This window comes from Lipomyces arxii, assembly GCF_038497795.1.
Source record: "Lipomyces arxii strain Phaff 12-163 unplaced genomic scaffold V1512scaffold_11, whole genome shotgun sequence".
NCBI lineage: Eukaryota > Fungi > Ascomycota > Lipomycetes > Lipomycetales > Lipomycetaceae > Lipomyces > Lipomyces arxii.
Window position 1 is genome coordinate 42,661 of NW_027117710.1, and position 17,978 is coordinate 60,638.

General features: G+C 43.8%; 8 protein-coding genes across 8 annotated transcripts; 2 read left to right on the forward strand and 6 right to left on the reverse strand.

Annotated features, from left to right (window-relative positions):
- Positions 1-278: 278 nt before the first annotated feature.
- V1512DRAFT_264434 (uncharacterized protein) lies at positions 279-2,467 on the forward strand. Its single transcript, XM_066916690.1, has 3 exons — positions 279-722; positions 772-1,044; positions 1,096-2,467. Exons 1-3 carry the CDS (start codon positions 578-580, stop codon positions 2,280-2,282), a joined length of 1,605 nt encoding a protein of 534 aa, XP_066770704.1. The 5' UTR covers positions 279-577; the 3' UTR covers positions 2,283-2,467.
- Positions 2,468-3,936: 1,469 nt separating this feature from the next.
- V1512DRAFT_29971 (ubiquitin-related domain-containing protein) lies at positions 3,937-4,579 on the reverse strand. Its single transcript, XM_066918339.1, has 5 exons — positions 4,490-4,579; positions 4,415-4,432; positions 4,311-4,340; positions 4,170-4,252; positions 3,937-4,114 (listed from the first exon to the last, which is right to left on the reverse strand). Exons 1-5 carry the CDS (start codon positions 4,505-4,507, stop codon positions 4,024-4,026), a joined length of 240 nt encoding a protein of 79 aa, XP_066770705.1. The 5' UTR covers positions 4,508-4,579; the 3' UTR covers positions 3,937-4,023.
- A 339-nt stretch (positions 4,580-4,918) lies between these two features.
- V1512DRAFT_248440 (glycoside hydrolase superfamily) lies at positions 4,919-7,476 on the reverse strand (the record flags this gene model as incomplete). The annotated part of the gene is made up of 4 exons (XM_066914550.1): positions 4,919-4,941; positions 4,991-7,144; positions 7,193-7,354; positions 7,404-7,476. The coding sequence occupies 4 exons, from the start codon at positions 7,474-7,476 to the stop codon at positions 4,919-4,921; spliced, it is 2,412 nt and encodes an 803-aa protein (XP_066770706.1).
- A 975-nt stretch (positions 7,477-8,451) lies between these two features.
- Positions 8,452-10,100, reverse strand: V1512DRAFT_264442 (mitochondrial inner membrane protein Mba1). Its single transcript, XM_066916691.1, has 6 exons — positions 9,842-10,100; positions 9,673-9,784; positions 9,527-9,628; positions 9,260-9,473; positions 9,076-9,208; positions 8,452-9,020 (listed from the first exon to the last, which is right to left on the reverse strand). Exons 1-6 carry the CDS (start codon positions 10,017-10,019, stop codon positions 8,905-8,907), a joined length of 855 nt encoding a protein of 284 aa, XP_066770707.1. The 5' UTR covers positions 10,020-10,100; the 3' UTR covers positions 8,452-8,904.
- A 64-nt stretch (positions 10,101-10,164) lies between these two features.
- Positions 10,165-11,288, reverse strand: V1512DRAFT_291880 (uncharacterized protein). Its single transcript, XM_066918273.1, has 3 exons — positions 10,954-11,288; positions 10,622-10,897; positions 10,165-10,571 (listed from the first exon to the last, which is right to left on the reverse strand). Exons 1-3 carry the CDS (start codon positions 11,203-11,205, stop codon positions 10,275-10,277), a joined length of 825 nt encoding a protein of 274 aa, XP_066770708.1. The 5' UTR covers positions 11,206-11,288; the 3' UTR covers positions 10,165-10,274.
- Positions 11,289-11,350: 62 nt separating this feature from the next.
- V1512DRAFT_226929 (uncharacterized protein) lies at positions 11,351-13,022 on the reverse strand. The gene is made up of 6 exons (XM_066913863.1): positions 12,770-13,022; positions 12,500-12,681; positions 12,408-12,448; positions 12,142-12,355; positions 12,010-12,089; positions 11,351-11,955 (listed from the first exon to the last, which is right to left on the reverse strand). The coding sequence occupies exons 1-6, from the start codon at positions 12,885-12,887 to the stop codon at positions 11,598-11,600; spliced, it is 993 nt and encodes a 330-aa protein (XP_066770709.1). The 5' UTR covers positions 12,888-13,022; the 3' UTR covers positions 11,351-11,597.
- Positions 13,023-13,254: 232 nt separating this feature from the next.
- Positions 13,255-14,612, forward strand: V1512DRAFT_291882 (uncharacterized protein). The gene is made up of 2 exons (XM_066918274.1): positions 13,255-13,410; positions 13,459-14,612. Exons 1-2 carry the CDS (start codon positions 13,271-13,273, stop codon positions 14,417-14,419), a joined length of 1,101 nt encoding a protein of 366 aa, XP_066770710.1. The 5' UTR covers positions 13,255-13,270; the 3' UTR covers positions 14,420-14,612.
- Positions 14,411-17,765, reverse strand: V1512DRAFT_287066 (uncharacterized protein). The gene is made up of 4 exons (XM_066918102.1): positions 17,168-17,765; positions 16,985-17,089; positions 16,648-16,933; positions 14,411-16,601 (listed from the first exon to the last, which is right to left on the reverse strand). The coding sequence occupies exons 1-4, from the start codon at positions 17,705-17,707 to the stop codon at positions 14,674-14,676; spliced, it is 2,859 nt and encodes a 952-aa protein (XP_066770711.1). The 5' UTR covers positions 17,708-17,765; the 3' UTR covers positions 14,411-14,673.
- Between the last annotated feature and the right edge of the window lie 213 nt (positions 17,766-17,978).

The following is a 17,978-nucleotide window of genomic DNA, read 5'->3' on the forward strand; positions in this document are numbered from 1 at the left end:
TTTAATGATAAACACAGAAGAACATCTATTAAATTGGGTGAACAAGCCGAGCCCGAAGAGCGTTTACTCCTTCGTTCCCAATGTCAATAAGATTTATACAATAGCAAAAACATTCTGCATATATGCCTTATCAATTGCCTAGTTTTTAGATCAGGTACTAGTGTGGCGGCTGCGCGCCGCTCACCAAGGTTTCAATTTAAAGTTTTATTGCCGTTGCTGCTTCTTCACCTCTATTTAAAGTTTCTGCTGCTGCTGCTGCTGCCCTGCGACTAAAATACCACACACCCTCATACTTTACTTACTACTCTCATTATTCTGCTTCTACTACTTCTTTTGCGAACTTCACTTCTCATTTGAAGTAAAAGATTGCATTGATAGTCAATCGCTAATTGATTGAGTTTTATAATCTTCTTTCATTCGCTCGATCAGTCCTGTTGTGTCAATCTTAACATTTTCATTATTTGCCTTGGGATCTTACGGCGCGTTCGTCTATCGTCGTCACTCTGCCCCTTCATACATCACATTTAAGAAACATCGTTAGCAATAATAGAAATATCCTATTTCCTCACAAAAGAAAATGCTGCTACGACCGTTGAACACCCTTATAGCATTGCTCACATTTATAATTATACTATTGGGTTTTTCAATTCTATGGAACGCGAATGATAGTCCTCCAGCTATCGTACCTTTTTCGCCTCAACAGTATGCTCCTGTATCGCCAAGTAAGTTATTTATTTTATTTTGTTGAATGCCATTTAATTTGTCAATTAGTATCTGTCGTGCCAGCGGCATCTGTTCAACAAGTCCCTGCTCAAGTCGAACAATCAAAACCTGATTTTTCACGGAATTCTCCCCCTAAAGAGCATTTCGATGAGAAGGCTCACTATGCCTTAAAATTTTCTGACCCTGCTGAGGAGAGTCCAAAGGAAAACAAAGAGAAGAGCAAAGTTGATAAATCTTCTAAGGAAGAAGATGCGAAAAAGCCTGTTTTTGTGCCTGATAATAAAAAGGCAAAGGATACATCTGAGGACTTCACTGAAGGAGGTAAGTTTATTTATGTTATGTCTGACATCACAATCGTCTGACTGATATCAGGCAAATACTTGGCAAAAATCAGGAAGGGAAATCTTCCTAATCCTGTCCGTATTTTCCTTCTTGAGAATGCAGGATCACACGAGGAAGTTTTTGCGGCCTTGGTTTACGCTTTTGCGCAGATCCCAAATTCGTACATTTATCAATGGCTTTTCCGTCCCCGCTTCAACATTTTCGCAGTACTACGGTCCTTCAACCTTAAAAACCTTGCCCGTCCTCGTTTCTCTACCTCGATAAAGTTTAACGAGAAGAACGTGATGCCTGACATCATCTTGGCAACCACCTGTGAGTTTGACTTGACTCGCATAAAACCTCAGATGATGCAGATGTTGCATAATGGCAGTTATCTATTTTGTACCATTCATCATGCTGATCGATGGCACAATGCTTCGTCGTACAAGTATTATAAGGAGGTCATTCCGTGGATTGAAGCCGGTCGTGTGACGTTCCTGTTTCTGTCTGGACACACCCGTCGGTTTGTTGAAGAGAATGTTGTGCCTTCGTGGGAGGCTCAGCACAGGTCTGCTGTTGCTAACTTTGAGGTCTTCGTGCCTGTTTTCCCTGTTCCGCTTGAGGGCAAGAAGGAAGTTTCTTTCAGTTTGCAGGGCAACTACGAGTCCGTCAGACGTGATTACGATAGCATTTTCGGACAGTTTGGATCTTTCACAAAGAATCATCCTGACAAGCCGCAATACAAGGAACTGAGAATGCATTTAATTGGTCACGGTAAACATCCTGAGGTGCCAGAGATGATTCAAGACAGAGTTGAATTTAACGAAGGCCTTGAGTTCTTAGAGTTTTACCGTATTCTGTCTGAGTCGTTTGCGCTGTTACCAGCCTTTGCGTCAAACGAATACTATGATCGTAAGGCATCGAGTTCAGTTCCTGCTAGTTTGATTTCCGGCGTGCCAATTGTCGGCAAGCGAAGGTTACTACAGACTTACGACTACATGACTGAAGACGCTATGTGGATTCAGGAGGACGACGAGGAAGATATGGATGTTGTCGGCCGCATTCTGGAAATGTCGGAGACTGAAATTGAAGAGCAAAAAGCGCGAACGAGAACCCGGAATATCGAGGTGGTCGATGAAAACATTAACAAGGCGGTCACCTGGGCTCGTGGCATTGATTACCGTCAGAAGCGAACTGGCTTAGAAACAATCCGTGAAGGATGGAATTGGATGTGGTAGACATTTAAGGAGTTTTACAAGAAGCCTTTTGTTAAGTATAGTTTTGTATCAATTCAATAATAGTTATAGATCTTTGTGTGCAATTACCATTTCTCTTAAGAGACCATTGAATTATCTCTTAATGTTTGTGTATGTTAAACCAACTGCTAACGTTTTTATTCAAAGATTCACTTAATTTCAAGCAACTTTCTCTGATAGTAAACAGTTTTGAAAACTAGTAGTACCCTATTTTGAAGCCATCGAACGGACCAACTAGTACGAAGATTAATATCAATGGCGTGTTAACTTAGAGCATTGTGTAAATATTTTTTTGTGTTAACGTCAGAAAATCATTCATGCTACTTTGCTCAGTAATTGAGTTGCCTTACAATTTCATTGCATGTTATTAAGTTAGTGAGTACTTGCCAGCTGTCAACTTCAATATGTTGGGTATCGTTCGGTAAACATTCATGCAGATCATGCAGGTACACTTTTCACCTCAATCGAGGAGACTCTCTCTTCTTTCTAAGGCTAAAATGAAGGCTTCGCGTGAAAGCACTTGACAGCTTTGAAAAAGTTTGAGCTTCTTCGTTTCGACTGAAAACGGCATTGTTTCATAAAGGTTGCTTTTACCGTTTAGTTCTTGCAGTACTTCTGTCACTAAGCGACATGCTGTCCAATGCTATTGTTGAAGTGTATGACTTGTTTTGCACGATACAAGTTCATCCACGGTGCTGACTCAGATCGGTCAATTTAGTACGTAACACTGTATAATAAAGTCTTCTGGTGAATTCTCTCTATTTATTAACTTAAGCCAAGCTTCCTTGAACACGTATATTCAGAAATTATCAGATGCGACGCGATAACGCGTCAACGCAGCAAGGTATGAGTCTTCTCAAACTAGGCCAAGTAAAGCACACCGACAAATACTCTCAAACCAAAATAAATCATTTGAACTTTACTATTTTAGCCACTGCTCTGTAAGCGGCAGTTTCGGAAGTGAATACTCCGTCGTAACTTATACATTCCAATATCGAAACTCTGCACCGACGTATACTCTCATCGGGTAAGGGTAATTTACAAGTTTCCAACCACTACAAGCATTCACTGTAAGCTTTAGTTCTAATTTAGATGTACTCCTGCTGCTACAATTTGTCTGCTCTGATATTAAGTCGAGGAATTCAGTTGGTGGGAATAGCAGTAATAGCGACTGTGCCTGACCTGCAGTAGTAGTTGACGACACCTCTTTGAAATCGACTTCGATAGCAGAGTTGCTTTCTGAAAAACTCTTTGTGTCGGAGACTCATAACACGCTTTACACTTACGCTTCCATATGCTCACATAAAGAATTGGGCGCTTTTAGGTGTGAAATTCATCAGGAGCGAGCTCAACTAAAATCAAGTCGTATGAGCTTTCGAACAACAGAAAACGTAGTCTTGAGATCAGGTTTAGGCAAGCAAAGATGATGTTTAATCACCTTGACACATCTTACTCTGACAGAACAGCTGACATATCTAAAAGAAGCTTGCGCCTGCCGGTAGCCCTTGATTTGTCTGTCTCTATGATAGCCACTCTCAATCGCCCTCATTTTCACATGCAAAGCGCGCCCGGCTGTTCTCCAAGCGTAATTTGAATTCGTTAACTTTTTTTCCACTCATGCTTTAAATTTGTATATATTGCAATACTGCAAATAGGAATCACATCGGGCTGTATGTACTCGTATTCATTCTATCACAATCTCATCCAGGTCCACCGCCATCCGTTAAAAACTCCGGCCTCCACGTAACGCGAGCACGAGATGCAAGGTCGCGCCGCCCTCAAGGTTGCATTCGCTCGCAGGCTTATCGTCTGCCCTAAAACTGTTCAGTATCACAACTCCAAACCCCTTTTCAAGAAAAAAAAACTTACATTTGCTTGCCGCCGTAAATCAGCCGCTGCTGAGATGGCGGGATACCTTCTTTCTCTTCAACACGTTCCTTGATCCGCGAAACCTGGATAAGACGCGTTAGAATATCGAATCTCAGCAACTTTCATCTGAACTCGACTCACCTTGTCAGAAGGTTCAATATCAAGTTCAATCTGCGTTTGTATCATGTCAGCCTTTATTACTATCTAGTACTCTCACGCAGGAGAGCAACTCCATATCAATCTACCTCTTTGCCCGTCAAGGTCTACAGATAGCCTAATCAGTATGTCGTTTCTCAAATCTCGCATATAATAATGCTCACCTTCACTTTAATCAGCATTTTAAATTGTGCAAACTAATTATATCTTAACAAACTCACAGTAATCGTGTGACTTATCGGTATAAACTATGGTTGCCATTACCTGCTCTCTCCCACTTTTAAAAGTACAAACCCCTTACACAATTACATTTTTACTACGTCAAACAGAATTTCATATGATCTCACTCATTCAGCCAAGAGCTAACATACAAGTCACTTTAATAAATACAATTGTGACGATAACCAATTACACTATAACAGTTCCATTCTTGCTATCTCACATACCAAATTACCTTATTTTCACAGAAAAGTCTGACCGTTCACCTAATATGACATTCGAGAGTAATTGTCCTGGCGGGATATTGCCGGACAATAATTTGTCTCGACTAAAAAACATTTATAGTACACAAAAACAAGCGTTGAGTTGGACAATCACTCAAGTAACTGTATAACACCTGTCGACAAGTCAGCAACTTAAATTTCACACAATGTCATTAAACATACCAAATGACTGCTCAACACCGTACGGTCCAACAGCTTTCCATAAATCGTCGTACATGGTAAACATAGTGACGTCTCCATTTGACGCTTCTAAAATCTTCCGCACCGCAATTCTCTGGTTTTCAGGCGTAGGCACGTTGTTGTTATTAACCTGGCCGGCATGGGGGTATCCTGTTTCGGTAATAAATACTCGCTTGTTACTGCATGCCTCTTGAGTCACTTGAATCTGACCGAGATTGAACGATCCCGCTGTTTCAGCACTAGCATACGCGTCAAAGTAAGGATGTGAGTTGATTCCAACCAAGTCAAGCACATCAGACTGGCACAGCCCAGGATACGACTGGTACGAACTCGCAGACTCGGACGTCGTGACCGGACCACCATATCCCGCATTACGCAGCAGTTGCTTAACGCTAGAAATCTTGCCCAAGAGCTGGTCACCTGTCGCATATCCGTTCTGCACGACTTCGTTGCCGACAATGATCATTTCAATCATGTTCCAATTACTGTCTGTCTTACCCCACGCAATCAAATCCTGGACAGATCCATCGACACTATCAAGATTACTGTCGCCAATCCATAATCCCTGCATAATCTGGAGACCGTACATCGCGGCCGCAGGTTGCACCGTGTTCAGCGAGTCACAGTCGGTAGCGTACACACGAATAGTAGAAATACCTTTCGACGACACAATCGCGAGGTCTGCAGAGACTTCGTCCGCAGTCTTGCATAGGCCAGAGTCCGTGTAAGGACTGTAAGTCAAAGAGTGAGGCACGATCGGGGACACAGCACTACCCGTAGGCTCAGGCGCGGTTGAGCTGGTTGATGTAGCTACTGCTGGTTCAGCAGGAGTAGACGTGATAACCGGAGTAGTTGGTTCTGAAGTCGATTGCTCTGGGTCAGACGATTGGGTAGGTGTGCTATCGAATGCAGCCGAAATCGTGGTCCACGACCAGGTGATTGTAACCGTGATTGTCTCGTATGACGTAGTCGTAGACGACGTGTTTTCCGGATCCAAAATCTCGGTCGACATTGAATACGACTCGGGAATAGTTGTAATTGTCGGCGCCGGCGAGGTTGTGGACGTGATCATGGTCGACAACGTTGTGGAAGTAGGCGTAAAAATTGCTGTGGTGCTGCTCGGCATGTCAAAAATGCTGCTTGTAGGCTCGGCTTCAGCGAAGGTGGATGTATAATCAGCATCGCTACTTGTGGTAGTAGGTTCAGTCTCGATAAAAGTTGAAGAGAGAATGACATTCGAAGTCGAAGTAGATTCGATCACAGCAGGGACGGTCGTGGACTCAGCATCGGCGACAGTAGACAAGGGCTCTGTATCAACAGCTGTCGACGTAGGCAGAATATCTAAAGAAGTGACCGTGGATTCAATATCCGCCCCAGTGGATGTGGGCTCAGTATCTGTGGTGGATGTCGGTTCGACATTAAATGTAGGCGTAGGTTGAGCATCAGCTGCAGTCGACATAAGCTCAATATCGGTCGTAGAAAACGTCAGTTCGGCGGCTGCAGGAGTAGACGTGGGATCAATATAAGCCTGCGTAGTGATAGGCTCAATATCAGCAAATGTACTGGTAGGTTTACCTTCGGCAGCAGCAGTAGTGAGCTCAGGGTTCGCAGACGTAAATGCGAAATCCGTAGGAGCAACGCTGGAGAAGATAGTATTTGTAGGCTCGACGTCTGTCGTATATGGCGTGCTCTCGACATCTGCTAAAGAAGTGCTAGGCTCGATCGGTACAGCAGATGGATCGACTGGAGCCGTTGTAGCTGCTGGATCGGATCCAGGAGTCGGAGTAGAGACTGAAGGCGGTGCAGAAATATCTGGCGGTGAGGTCGAAAACGTAGCTTGGGGAGGAACGGTCGAAAAAACTGATTGCGGAGGCACGGTAGAAAAACTAGCCTGGGGTGACGCGGTCGAAAAAGTTTCTTGAGGTGGTATTGTTGAGAAAGTTTCCTGGGGCGGTATGGTCGAGAAACTTGCCTGAGGTGGTACCGTCGAAAAACTGGCCTGAGGTGGCACGGTAGAAAAACTTGCCTGAGGTAGCACGGTAGAAAAACTTGCCCGAGGTGGCACGGTAGAAAAGACAGTTTGAGGAGCAACATCAGTCGGTGTCACGGTTGCAACGACGGTGGCTGTGACGTATTCTATAATTGTTAGCATCTGCACTACTGGCGCTGCCAAATCAAACTCACCATTGACAGCAGACGAAGTGACGGCAGCTGCAATGGGCTCAGTGATTGTAGACAAGACTGTCTGAGTTCCAATGACGATTTCGGTGGTAATAGTGGTGTAATCAGTCACCGTGACGTACTCGTCCGGCGCTTCAACTGTAGTCCATGCAACTGCCGGCAATGCTGTAAGTGTTATTGAGAAGTTCGGTAGATAAAACAACAATGAACACACCTGCTGCAGAAGAGAAGGAGATGTTGAGTAACACCGCAACTAGGGCCGTCAGTGACAATGATATCCGTTGCATTTTGATGGACGATTGTAGCAACAGGATATTTGTAAAGAAGTAATAAAGAACGCAAATGTAATGTAAAAGAGCGACTGGAAATGAATGGCAACAGCAAGCAAATATAAACGAGTGAGGGGATTAGCAATATGAAGAGAAGGAAAGCAACAATCAGGTCTCGCGGAATAACAAGTGTCTATATAAACTGGTCAGGGTGCAGTACGTCAAGCCAAAAATCATCCCATTAGCTTCATTTCAAACATTTCCATCCGTCTACTAACTCAACGTTTAACAAAAGATGGCTGGGTTGCGGACTGCATCGGATCCACGATTCAGGATCACAATGAAAACCGCAGATCCAGAGATCTACCAACAGTCATGCGTGGTAAGAGTGGGCAATGGTAGCGAGGTGACAGAAATAAAAACTTGACCAGATTAAGCAATAGAGCCAACCACCGATGACGATGTAGATTGGAATTAGGAAGTGTGAAGACAATGCTGTCGGAACTAAAGTCCTCAGCAGATGTAATGTGAGATACATCGTTGACCCAAATCCCAAACTGGAAGTTGCTGAGCCTCTGTTTTATTAAACAAGCTTTAAAGCGTGCATCAACAATGGTACGCTAGTAATTAAAGATCCAACAAGATGGGTGGGAAGGCTGGTCAGGGTCCATGAAGTAGAGTCAGTCCCAGACATAGAGTACACAAGCTGTTTACCCCTGATGCGGCTCATCCCTTTCGGCAGACTAATTATTGCGACTCATTTGAAATTACTTGATCGGGATGGCTTCCAGCCACTTCCACCAGCCATGTTTCCAATTCTGGCAAGCTCATCACAAAGCCATAACGTTTAGTCTTTAATTCGAACCTTGGATACATATTGTTTGGCCTGTCAGAGGAATTTTTCTTCCACATTCGGCTACCTGGTTTTACAGATTTAGTCTTATTTGACTCACGAGATTTAACAATTTTGTTTAAAATTCAGATATATAGATTGCATCATTTTATGACATAAGTGGTCAGGCAAGACCAAGCTTTCACAATCCGAAAATGTCAGCGAATTCCGGGGTCGAAATCCGCTAGATACATTAAAAATAGAGTAGCATAACTTTATATATGCAAAATGAACCGTCCTACATTTGTCATGCATTCTCAAATTGTGCCAAAGTCTGTATGAGTCGTACGCCGTTAAAACCTATCTGTTTTTGCCCGTTGATTGCTTCAAAGATATATGCAGGCTTATTACGACAAACAGTAAAAGTTCTATGCTAATACGCTATCAATATTTTTTTGACCCAGCATACCATCAACCAAATGTTTTTGCCAATCTCGGTAGATTCTAAATCTGATTTAACGAACTGTGATACAACGTTCGCTAAAATAATATTGTTGATAGACAAACGGCTTATATGTACAACATTCATTATTTATCTACTAATTCCCGCTTGCCTAATGCAGCGATTTGACAGAGGGCTTCTTGCGGAAAATATCGCCCTTCTCCTTCATGTTCGCCAACAGCTGCCGAGTGGCTGATAGCTGTTCAGGAAGAGGCTCAGTCACCGGACCTAAACATCAGTTAGACTGTCTGTCAATCATATACAATATTCAAATGTGATGTACACTCAAACATAGACCCAACAATCCGCATCTCGGCAGTGTTTAAGTCATACGCGACCACGATGTAATCCAACACATTTCTCTCTTGTACTTGAGGTGGAACTTTGCTATTCTTTTTATACACAAGCTTAACTTCCTGAAATATCGTGAGAATACATTTGCTTAGTTAAAGTCGATGCTACCATACCTGTTTAGTGTGGAACCGATACGTTAGCTGCACGAACTTTACAGGAGATCCATCACCGAGGTCAATCGGCGACTTGTCAATCAACTCTGGCTCCTCCAAAAATTCTTTCAATTCCCAATACAGTTTCCACTCTTTACTCATGCCCTTGATCCGGTCCACCAAAGCTTCACTGACGAACATGGTCGAAAGTTTCTTGATTGCATCTTCGTCACCACTGCCAATATTAGCTTCTAATCTTTAGAAAACAGATTTACAATTTAAGCATACCGAGTAAACGCAAGGTTGAGGTCGATATATAATGCTTCAGCTTGATCGGCCAACTCGTCGAGCGGAAGGTTTATTTTGTACTTAAATCTTGAGTACGTAGCCCTATATTGTTAAAGCCGTAACTACACTGCAAAAAAAGAATGTACCTTAGTAATTTTCTAATGTGGAACATGCACTGTCGACGAAAGTACACGCCATATAACTTTGGACTCTTGCTCCAGTTAGGAACGCTCTTTCCAGTCGGTGGAATGTAGTCGTCTACGCCAAATCAGCCCAACACATTTCACGGCAGCACACAACTAAATAGGTGCTTACTCGAACCAACACCAATCTGGTAAATCTGTAAAGTTCGTGGCTCGTCAGCGTAAGACCGTCGTTGACTTTGTCCTGCCAGCGATATCCGGACTAGAGGCGCAATGCTCTGAGATGCCGTGCTCAACCGAAAGACCGGCCGAGGCACAGCTGCTCGCATACTCGAACGTACAAGATACATGGTCACAGACTCTGTAGCATGTAGTGGTTGTAAATGAGAGCAAACGATGAGCTGTCGATTTTTTTCGGGTGAGTTTTCGCCGGCTCGTTCAGGGTTAAACTCTATTGACTACACCTTTAAATTGAACTCCACTTTTATTGTTTTAATTCAATATTTAGCTGTAACAGTTAGCTTGTTTTTATTATTTTTATAACAACCGCTTTTATGGTAAATATGATACATTTCCTTTTATAATACATGCGAAAAGACTGGTCATCAACTACGGCCTTTCACGAACACTTTCACCGCACCACTCCCACCATTACCAACAAAGTAATGATACTCTTCCTCATCGATGACAGCACCGGAATAAGTCAACTGGCCTCCTCTGGTTATTCGTATCATACCAGTCACGTCTTCGGCTTGCCCGGTACTGAGCGGTCGTAAACTAAATACAGCAACGGCACGCCTTATCAGACCCAGTAGCATCTGGTCCTGCTGGTCTGCTAGGTTTGTCGATCCGGTAAGCATAGAATTAGCGCTGCATGCCGATACTATTGTTATTCCAGCCAACTTATAAATCATCAGCATCAAAGCAAGACAAGGAAAACAATCAGACTCACCTTTTGCAATGAGCCTATCATGTGTAAAATTTCACTGGCAGTCATCACTGCCATCGCATGTAACACGTCCAAACATTCAATAATCAAAGTGGGCTTTATATCTGGTGACAGGTTGAAGATCTCAGTCCGTATTGTATCTATCCATGTCGTATACTTGTCCTTGTTCAAGAAAACATCTGTCGGGCTCTTACTTGCTGGTTTTCCTAGTAATAGCCCTGTAAACCCGTCCACAAATACAATTTGTTTCTGAGCAATCATATGTGTGAGATCAATGCCCTAAACACTATCAGCAACTCTTTGAATCTATCAGAATGTCTGAACCGTAAACGCACAACTTTGCTGAAACATCTCGAATAAAATTCCAAATCTTGCATAAACGACACAAATACAACAGGCACCTTCTGTTGCACGTCTTTTGATCTTGTCATGCTTATATTCTGACCGCTAATACAAGCCCGAGCGAAGTGCTGGAGCAACCATGAAACACTGGTAGAAAGCCCTCCCATAACCAGAATCAATGCATTCTCAGACGAAGGCAAATATGCGCCGTCAAAAACCCGTAGCAGATCTGGCAGTCTCGACATTCACCGTGCTGTATAGGCTGGCTATAAAACGAAATTCAATGCCTTAAAAATTGCGTTCCGAGAAGACCTAATCCGATGCCCAGCCTAACCTTATTCGCCCCTAACCATGATTCTCGATTATCTCGGTTTACAGTCTCTATATTATTTGAAGATATTCATTGAAACAATACTAGACAATTAAATCACACGCCAACATATACTAGCATAGCGAGCTCAATTTTATATTCCCTCCAACATCATCCCAAGAGGCTGCGCTGTAAAACAGAAAACAAACCAATCAAAACATACTCCTGATGTAATTTACACTATTAACGTTACACGTGCTATACAATCACGCGTACATCAAAATCAGACAGCGTGAAGGTATGCCAAGATCTAGGTCCCATAAACAATTACTCGCGACGAGCGCTGGCCTCTGTAACTTTCGGATCTATTGGAATTGAACTCTTGTCGTTGTTGCTGTCCATTTGGGGCATTGAGCTAGAAGTATCGTAAAAGGTCTGTTCACCACCGGCACTCACAGACCCAGTACCTTCCAAACCCTCAGCAGAGGCAAATAATGCATTATCGTCATCGGTTTGCCAAGGCACATCGTTGGCTAGCATGTTCACCACAAGATCACTCACATGAGAGTCAGCAGAAATTGGATCCACCGGTGCAGTACGAGTTTGTCTCGAATTAACTGTTCCATTTTTCAATCTTGTCTTGAAACCAGCAGCAGCGTACTTTTCTGGGAACGCGTTTCGAAATCTTTGAATGTACGTTAGCTCTCATGTGTTTATCGAGCCTGAATTGATCACATACCTGTCTCTTAGATCCGTGCTTCGTCGCTCGAATAATTGTAGGCTATCGTCCTTTTGAATCTTAGACCAAGACGGTCCGTGCTGTATACCATTAGAATCACACCATGATCATATGCAAAGCAGTAACGCTAACCTTCAAAAATCCTTCAAGAAGTCGATTGTCTTCCTCTACTGTGAAACTTCGTCGTTCCTTGCGATTGACTTTCGGCAACACATTTGGAAGAGGTGCACGTTGCCGTCTGCCACCATGTGTAGTAGCGTTGGGATAAAGTCGACGGTACTCATCTGGAAAGTAAGTACGAAATCTGTCTTTCAAATCTACAGCCGATCTGTTGTTAAAATGAAATCTACAGACTTTGTCAGAAACAGAGAATAATAAAATTGCACATTAAAACATACTGAGAGTCAAGCAGGATTTTTTTCCAGTTACCAACACCATACTAATTTATATCAGCATTCTGTCTCTCAGCACCAGGTCGAAAAGTACTTACAGTGTTACATCCTCTCAGAAGATCGTTAGTCTCATTATCAGTCCATTTTGTTCTGGTCTTTCTTTTTTGCATCGAAGACTGATGAGCCTGCAGTTGCATTTGTGGGGAAACGTCAGACAGGTCTTGGTCCGACCCGGATTCTCCCTGTGTTTTCCGCTTCCTAGCAACCGGTTGAGAGGCAACTATGCACAAGTTAGCAGAATTGTACTGATTTTTGTAGTCTGTAATCAAAGTTGATCGAAAGACGTATAATAAAACAAGGAACATTACCTGCTACTTCAGCTAGACTTTCAGCAATTGCTTTCGCGTCTTCAGCGGAGTAAAGATCCTGAGGCAAGCTGTCGTCTGTCGGTATCGCGTCAACGTAAGCAGACCTTGTTGGCGGCATTTTTGTGAGCGTGTAAAGTTGTTGTCGTTGTTGTTGTAAGATATTGCGAGTAGTCAGGGACCACTGATTAGATTAGTTCAGATTGCTCGATGGTGCCTTTGTTTACGATTATTGAGGGTGAGGGTGAGGGTGAGGGTGAGGGCAAAAACTGCAGGCAGGAAAAAGGTGGGAAGCAATCGGGTACGGGTTTTAGAAAACAATGCCGTGTCTAAAGCGAAGTTAGGGCATAAAGCAAAACTAACTAGACATATAAATAACGTTTGACTCAAATTGCGGGTTAGTGTGTGTCATCCATAAATAGCTTAGCGCATCACGTGACATTATAATGGATATCTCGACATCGCGAAGTCAGATTGAACTGATTAGACGTAAATGAGCAACAAATGACTTCAAAACAAGGTCTGAAAGGCTTGAAGTTTGATGCGGAGGATGATGATTACTTTGTGCAGTTGCTTATTGCTGAATCCAAGAACAGAGTGGCCAAGTACCAGTCTGAAGGCATTAATGCTTTTTTGAAGCCAAAGTACGACATTTTTATCATTTGTTTGATTTGAAGTTAACAGCAATACAGGCAAAATCCAAGTGGGCTGAAACCCAATACCATTTTTTTAGAACGTATGGTCAAGAACGCGCATTTTCACAATAGTGCGCTGTTGAGGAAGGAGACAGAGGAATCTGCGGCCAGATTGAAGCAGTTGCAAGACACTATGGACGAATCTACGTCGTCGAGAGCGCAATCACGGTCGCCGCCGCCGCCGCGCAGGCGAAATGCCTTGCCTAGTTTGTCAAAAAGACAGCGCTCGTCAGATCAAGACTCGGATCAGTGGGATTCGCATCCTGGCCGACTAGCAGAATCTAAACAAGGAACTCAAAGCGATAGAGAACAGCATCACAAACGGCACAGAGCAGATGAAGGCGAAAGTAAGAGGGACGATAAGGGTCATCAAATCTTAAGCACGTCTACAGGCAAGCAGGAAAATCGTGAGACTGACGGCCGAACTGCACATCGTCATCATGGCCATTCTGAACACAAGAGGTCAAAGCACGAAGATACGCATAGAACCAGTCGTCATACCGAAAAACATGAAGCTTCGAAGTTCAAAGATAATGAATATCGAAGGCACCATCATGACCGACCAAAATATGAACACGAGAAAAATAGCGACAAGGACATACATAGCATAAAGCATCATAGTTCTTCTCAAGGTTTAAAAGGAGCATCTGAAGAGGAAAGGCATCGACTTCATCGTTCAAAGTATCATGAAGAGAAAGATGAAAGGTTTACGCACAGAAGCAGGCGTCATTCTACCCATTCTGCTGATCGCGAAGCCACTGGTACTAGCATAACAAATGGGCAGTCTCACCATGACGAGAGACATAGAGACGAACATAGTTATCGTAGAAGCAGACATCGAGAAGAAAAGATTCATGAACCGTTTCATCGTCGTGATTATGACAGACATCATGGCACAAACGGAAGGTCTAGTCGACAATCTGCACATGACAATGTTGATCAGATCTCTCGAGTTTAATCTCAGCATTGAACAGCATTTTAACAATTCATAGTTGCATTTTTCACGCATTATCGCATACGGCGGCGTCTACACATCCTTCAATCTTGTATCATACAGTCATCTATTATTTCGAGGTTCTGAACTCAATCTTTATGTATAAACTTTAAAGACCGTGATGCAAATATATATAATACATCAAGCCTCACTCGAAGTTAATGTTCCAAAAGCAGCAAATGTTTGGCAAATAATTTTTTGACACACCTACAAACAAATCAATTAACACGATCTCTCATCGAGGTCAAAAATTGCATGTAACTCTGGCCCTGGTCTACCCGGTCTTCAATCAAGAACGTGGTCGCCCATAGCTTCAGTGATGGATCTCCGTCTTCACGCACAACGTATAAATGAGGCCAAGTGATCGATCCCATCTTCTCTCGCAGCTTTGAGATAATCGCGTTGATTCTCTTCGAAAACTCGCTTTCCAATAACGGCATAGTAGTTTTACCGGTTTTGACATGCTCTAAAGACGGCACACCAAAGACATCCATAATAAGCTGCGGCACTGCGTCGCGTCCAATCCACAAAAACAAAGTCTGGCCATCGTAGATGAGGTACAGACCATGGCGTTCCATTCTCTCAGCGCTCAAATTGATCTTTGGTGGTAGTGCAAGCACACCGGTCTCAGGGTCCACTTCACCAGCAGTCTGAGGCATATCATGCAGCGAGTAAAAATCCGGGTGAATGTACTGCAGCAAAAACTTGACGGGCAATGTTCCAAGCAAGTCCAACGCGGCTGAACGCAAATCAGATGGTATTTGAACCGACTTACGTAAAGAAACGTGCTTGATAAGCGCAAGAACCAATAGCGGTAGCATACGCAAGTTAGCACAGAACTGCAATGGCGCTGAAGCACCGACGTTGGAAGTCATAAGCTCCTTCTTGTATGTCTGAAGCATGTCTCCAAGCTTATTGACAATCAGCTCTCGTGCGTCATTTAAGCCAGACGACAAAGCCTTTTCGGCTGCACGTTGAGCGAAGAAAGCAGTGATTGCAATCTGATCAGCAGACGCATACACATCTGTGAGGCTCGTGGTTGTTGGGAGGCACAATGTGATAACTCGAATTCGTCGCTCACCGTTGCATGTTGTAAGCAGCACAGCAGCTTGCATGCACACGAAAGGTTTGGTAATCGTTTCGTCAATGGTGACCTCCACTGAGTAGGTTTGATCTCTGGGAAAACTGGGAAATGCGCATAGGTCCGATGATCGTGTAAAGAAATTTCCATAAAACGTATTTACGCGAACGCCGTTGCTAGAACGCACTCTCAATACAGCCTCCAATGAACTCTCCATTGACAAGTGCTCGCCAAACTCGTGCGCAAATTTGATTGCATCCTCTGACCGACCAGCATTCCATCCGGGGTAGAAGTATGTCTGTCCGGAAGTATAACGCGGTAAATTACTGAGTGATGCAACGTCCTGATATTGCGATGAAAACAAAAACATGTCAACCGAGACTTGACTCTTGCTGCACTCAACAGCAAAACTTTTGTAGAAGGAACTTTGAGTCTGAAGAAGCGATTTTTCTGAAGCCGTACCCGTGGCCTTTTTATCATCTCTAGGTTCCAACTTACCAATTCCAACATTTGGCATGCTAGCCATCAAACAAATGACTTTTCCTCCCACGTTTCCAACCAACTTATGCGCCGCTTTTAAAGCCGGTCCCATTGCATTTGTGGTACTCGCCGAGTTCGCAAACATATCACCCATCCTATTCAACAAGGTCTCAATTCCTTCGCGACATTCGGCCAAAGGAATCAGCAGGTTGTGAGGAACAGGCAGGAACGGCTCGTCCAAATCGGACACAACAATCATGGATGGATCTTGAGACTGCGGTGGAGGCGCAACAGTAAAGTAATGCAACGATGAATCGACACAGATGAACGCAAGTCTAGTTCTCTTGTCCTTGTTGGGAATTCGATCGAGAGATTCCACAATCGTTCGGGCTGCAGTAGCTACTAAACCGGTGGTTACAGCAATAGCACTGACGTCAATCAGAAAAGTAATGATAAGTGGCTGAGGCGGTCGCGCCATATATTCTGACGGAGCAACAAACTCTACAACACCATTGTTAAGCTCTGGTCGACTCCAACGGTCAACTTGCTTCTGGTTCCGTGCATCCCAGTCGAACGCAGTTGGAACTAAACTTATCAGACTGCTTTGCCGGCACGAAGAAAGAGAACATACCGTCGTTGGTCAAGTTACACATGTTGCATCGCCACTTGTGTCCCTGATCAATAAATGAAATGTAAGGATTAATGTAAGTTCTGCATCGCCGGCAGCGAGAGATTATTGAATCTGCAACTACGGGAATAGGAGCTTCAGACTCGCGCAAGCTGGTGTAGGGCTGAATGACGACGCTAAAGGGAAGTTTACTCTTCTTAAGCAATGCACTAGTCGTAGGAACGGCATTGAGAGTGGATCTCATGTAGGGAGGTGCAGCATTCGATGTAGGCGAGTTTGTAACTGCTGACTAGACAAAGTTAGTACCAGGAATATGTAACGAATATGCCTAAGATCGTACGTTAGCAGGTAATATAATAGGTGGAGGAGGTAATGCTAAATCGGAGATTTGCACCGGAAGTTGTTGTAACAAATCGATATTGTATAATTGGTTCAAAGGTCCGCTCTGTAAAGTTGATTAGTTTTGAAGTCAGGAGAAAACGCAGTCGCATCGTTTTTCGAGTGCAATTGAGTTTACACGTACTGTTTGAGAAGGCACTTTGGCCGGCTGAGCAGGTGGTTGAGAACCAAGATTCATTTGCGCGAACCGTTGTTGCATCGCAACTGCAGGCTGAGCACTTATCGGTTGATATCCACCATAAGTTTGTTGAGCCAAGGGCTGACCGACACCAGGCGCAACTGCAGAAGCATCAAGAGCACCTTCTGGCACTCCAGCAGGTGTGTACATAGTATTGACTGGCTGTCCATACTGCGCAGCAGCCGCGGCAGCTGGCACGGGATCGGCAACTGGTACAACTGGGGCGGCCGTGAGATCGTACTGTTCAGCAGCATATCGACGGCGAGACTTTCCCGCACCGCCGGCAAAAGGCATAATTAGAGGATTAGCAATGGGCTCGGTCATTGGTGTCGGTGGTTGCTCAGGATAAGGCTGGGGAGGTTGCTGTTGACCTGGGATTGGAGGTGGAGGGATCTCAGAGGCGATGCCGTATTGCGGTTGCTGATTAAGATTCTGCTGAGCAGCGTATGCATCATTCTGCATGTAAGAGCTAGAAGGCACCGACATTTGCAATGAGTCGGATTAGTGTGGCAGAGAATTGAATGCAAACTGTGGAGACCAGGCTTGAGGGTTTGCAAGTTCAAGAGTTTTGAGCCAAGGCGAAAGTTAAGACGGTAAACCCTTACCCTCGAGAACTGCTGTTTAAAGATTAGTTTGATTAAGCAGTAGCTAGTTGAATAGTGTGCATTTACGATTAGTTCAATTGATCAGAGTGTTTATATAGTTTAAGTAGAAAACGGTGTGCTTTGTATAGAGAAAAAATGATGTAGTGGGTCTA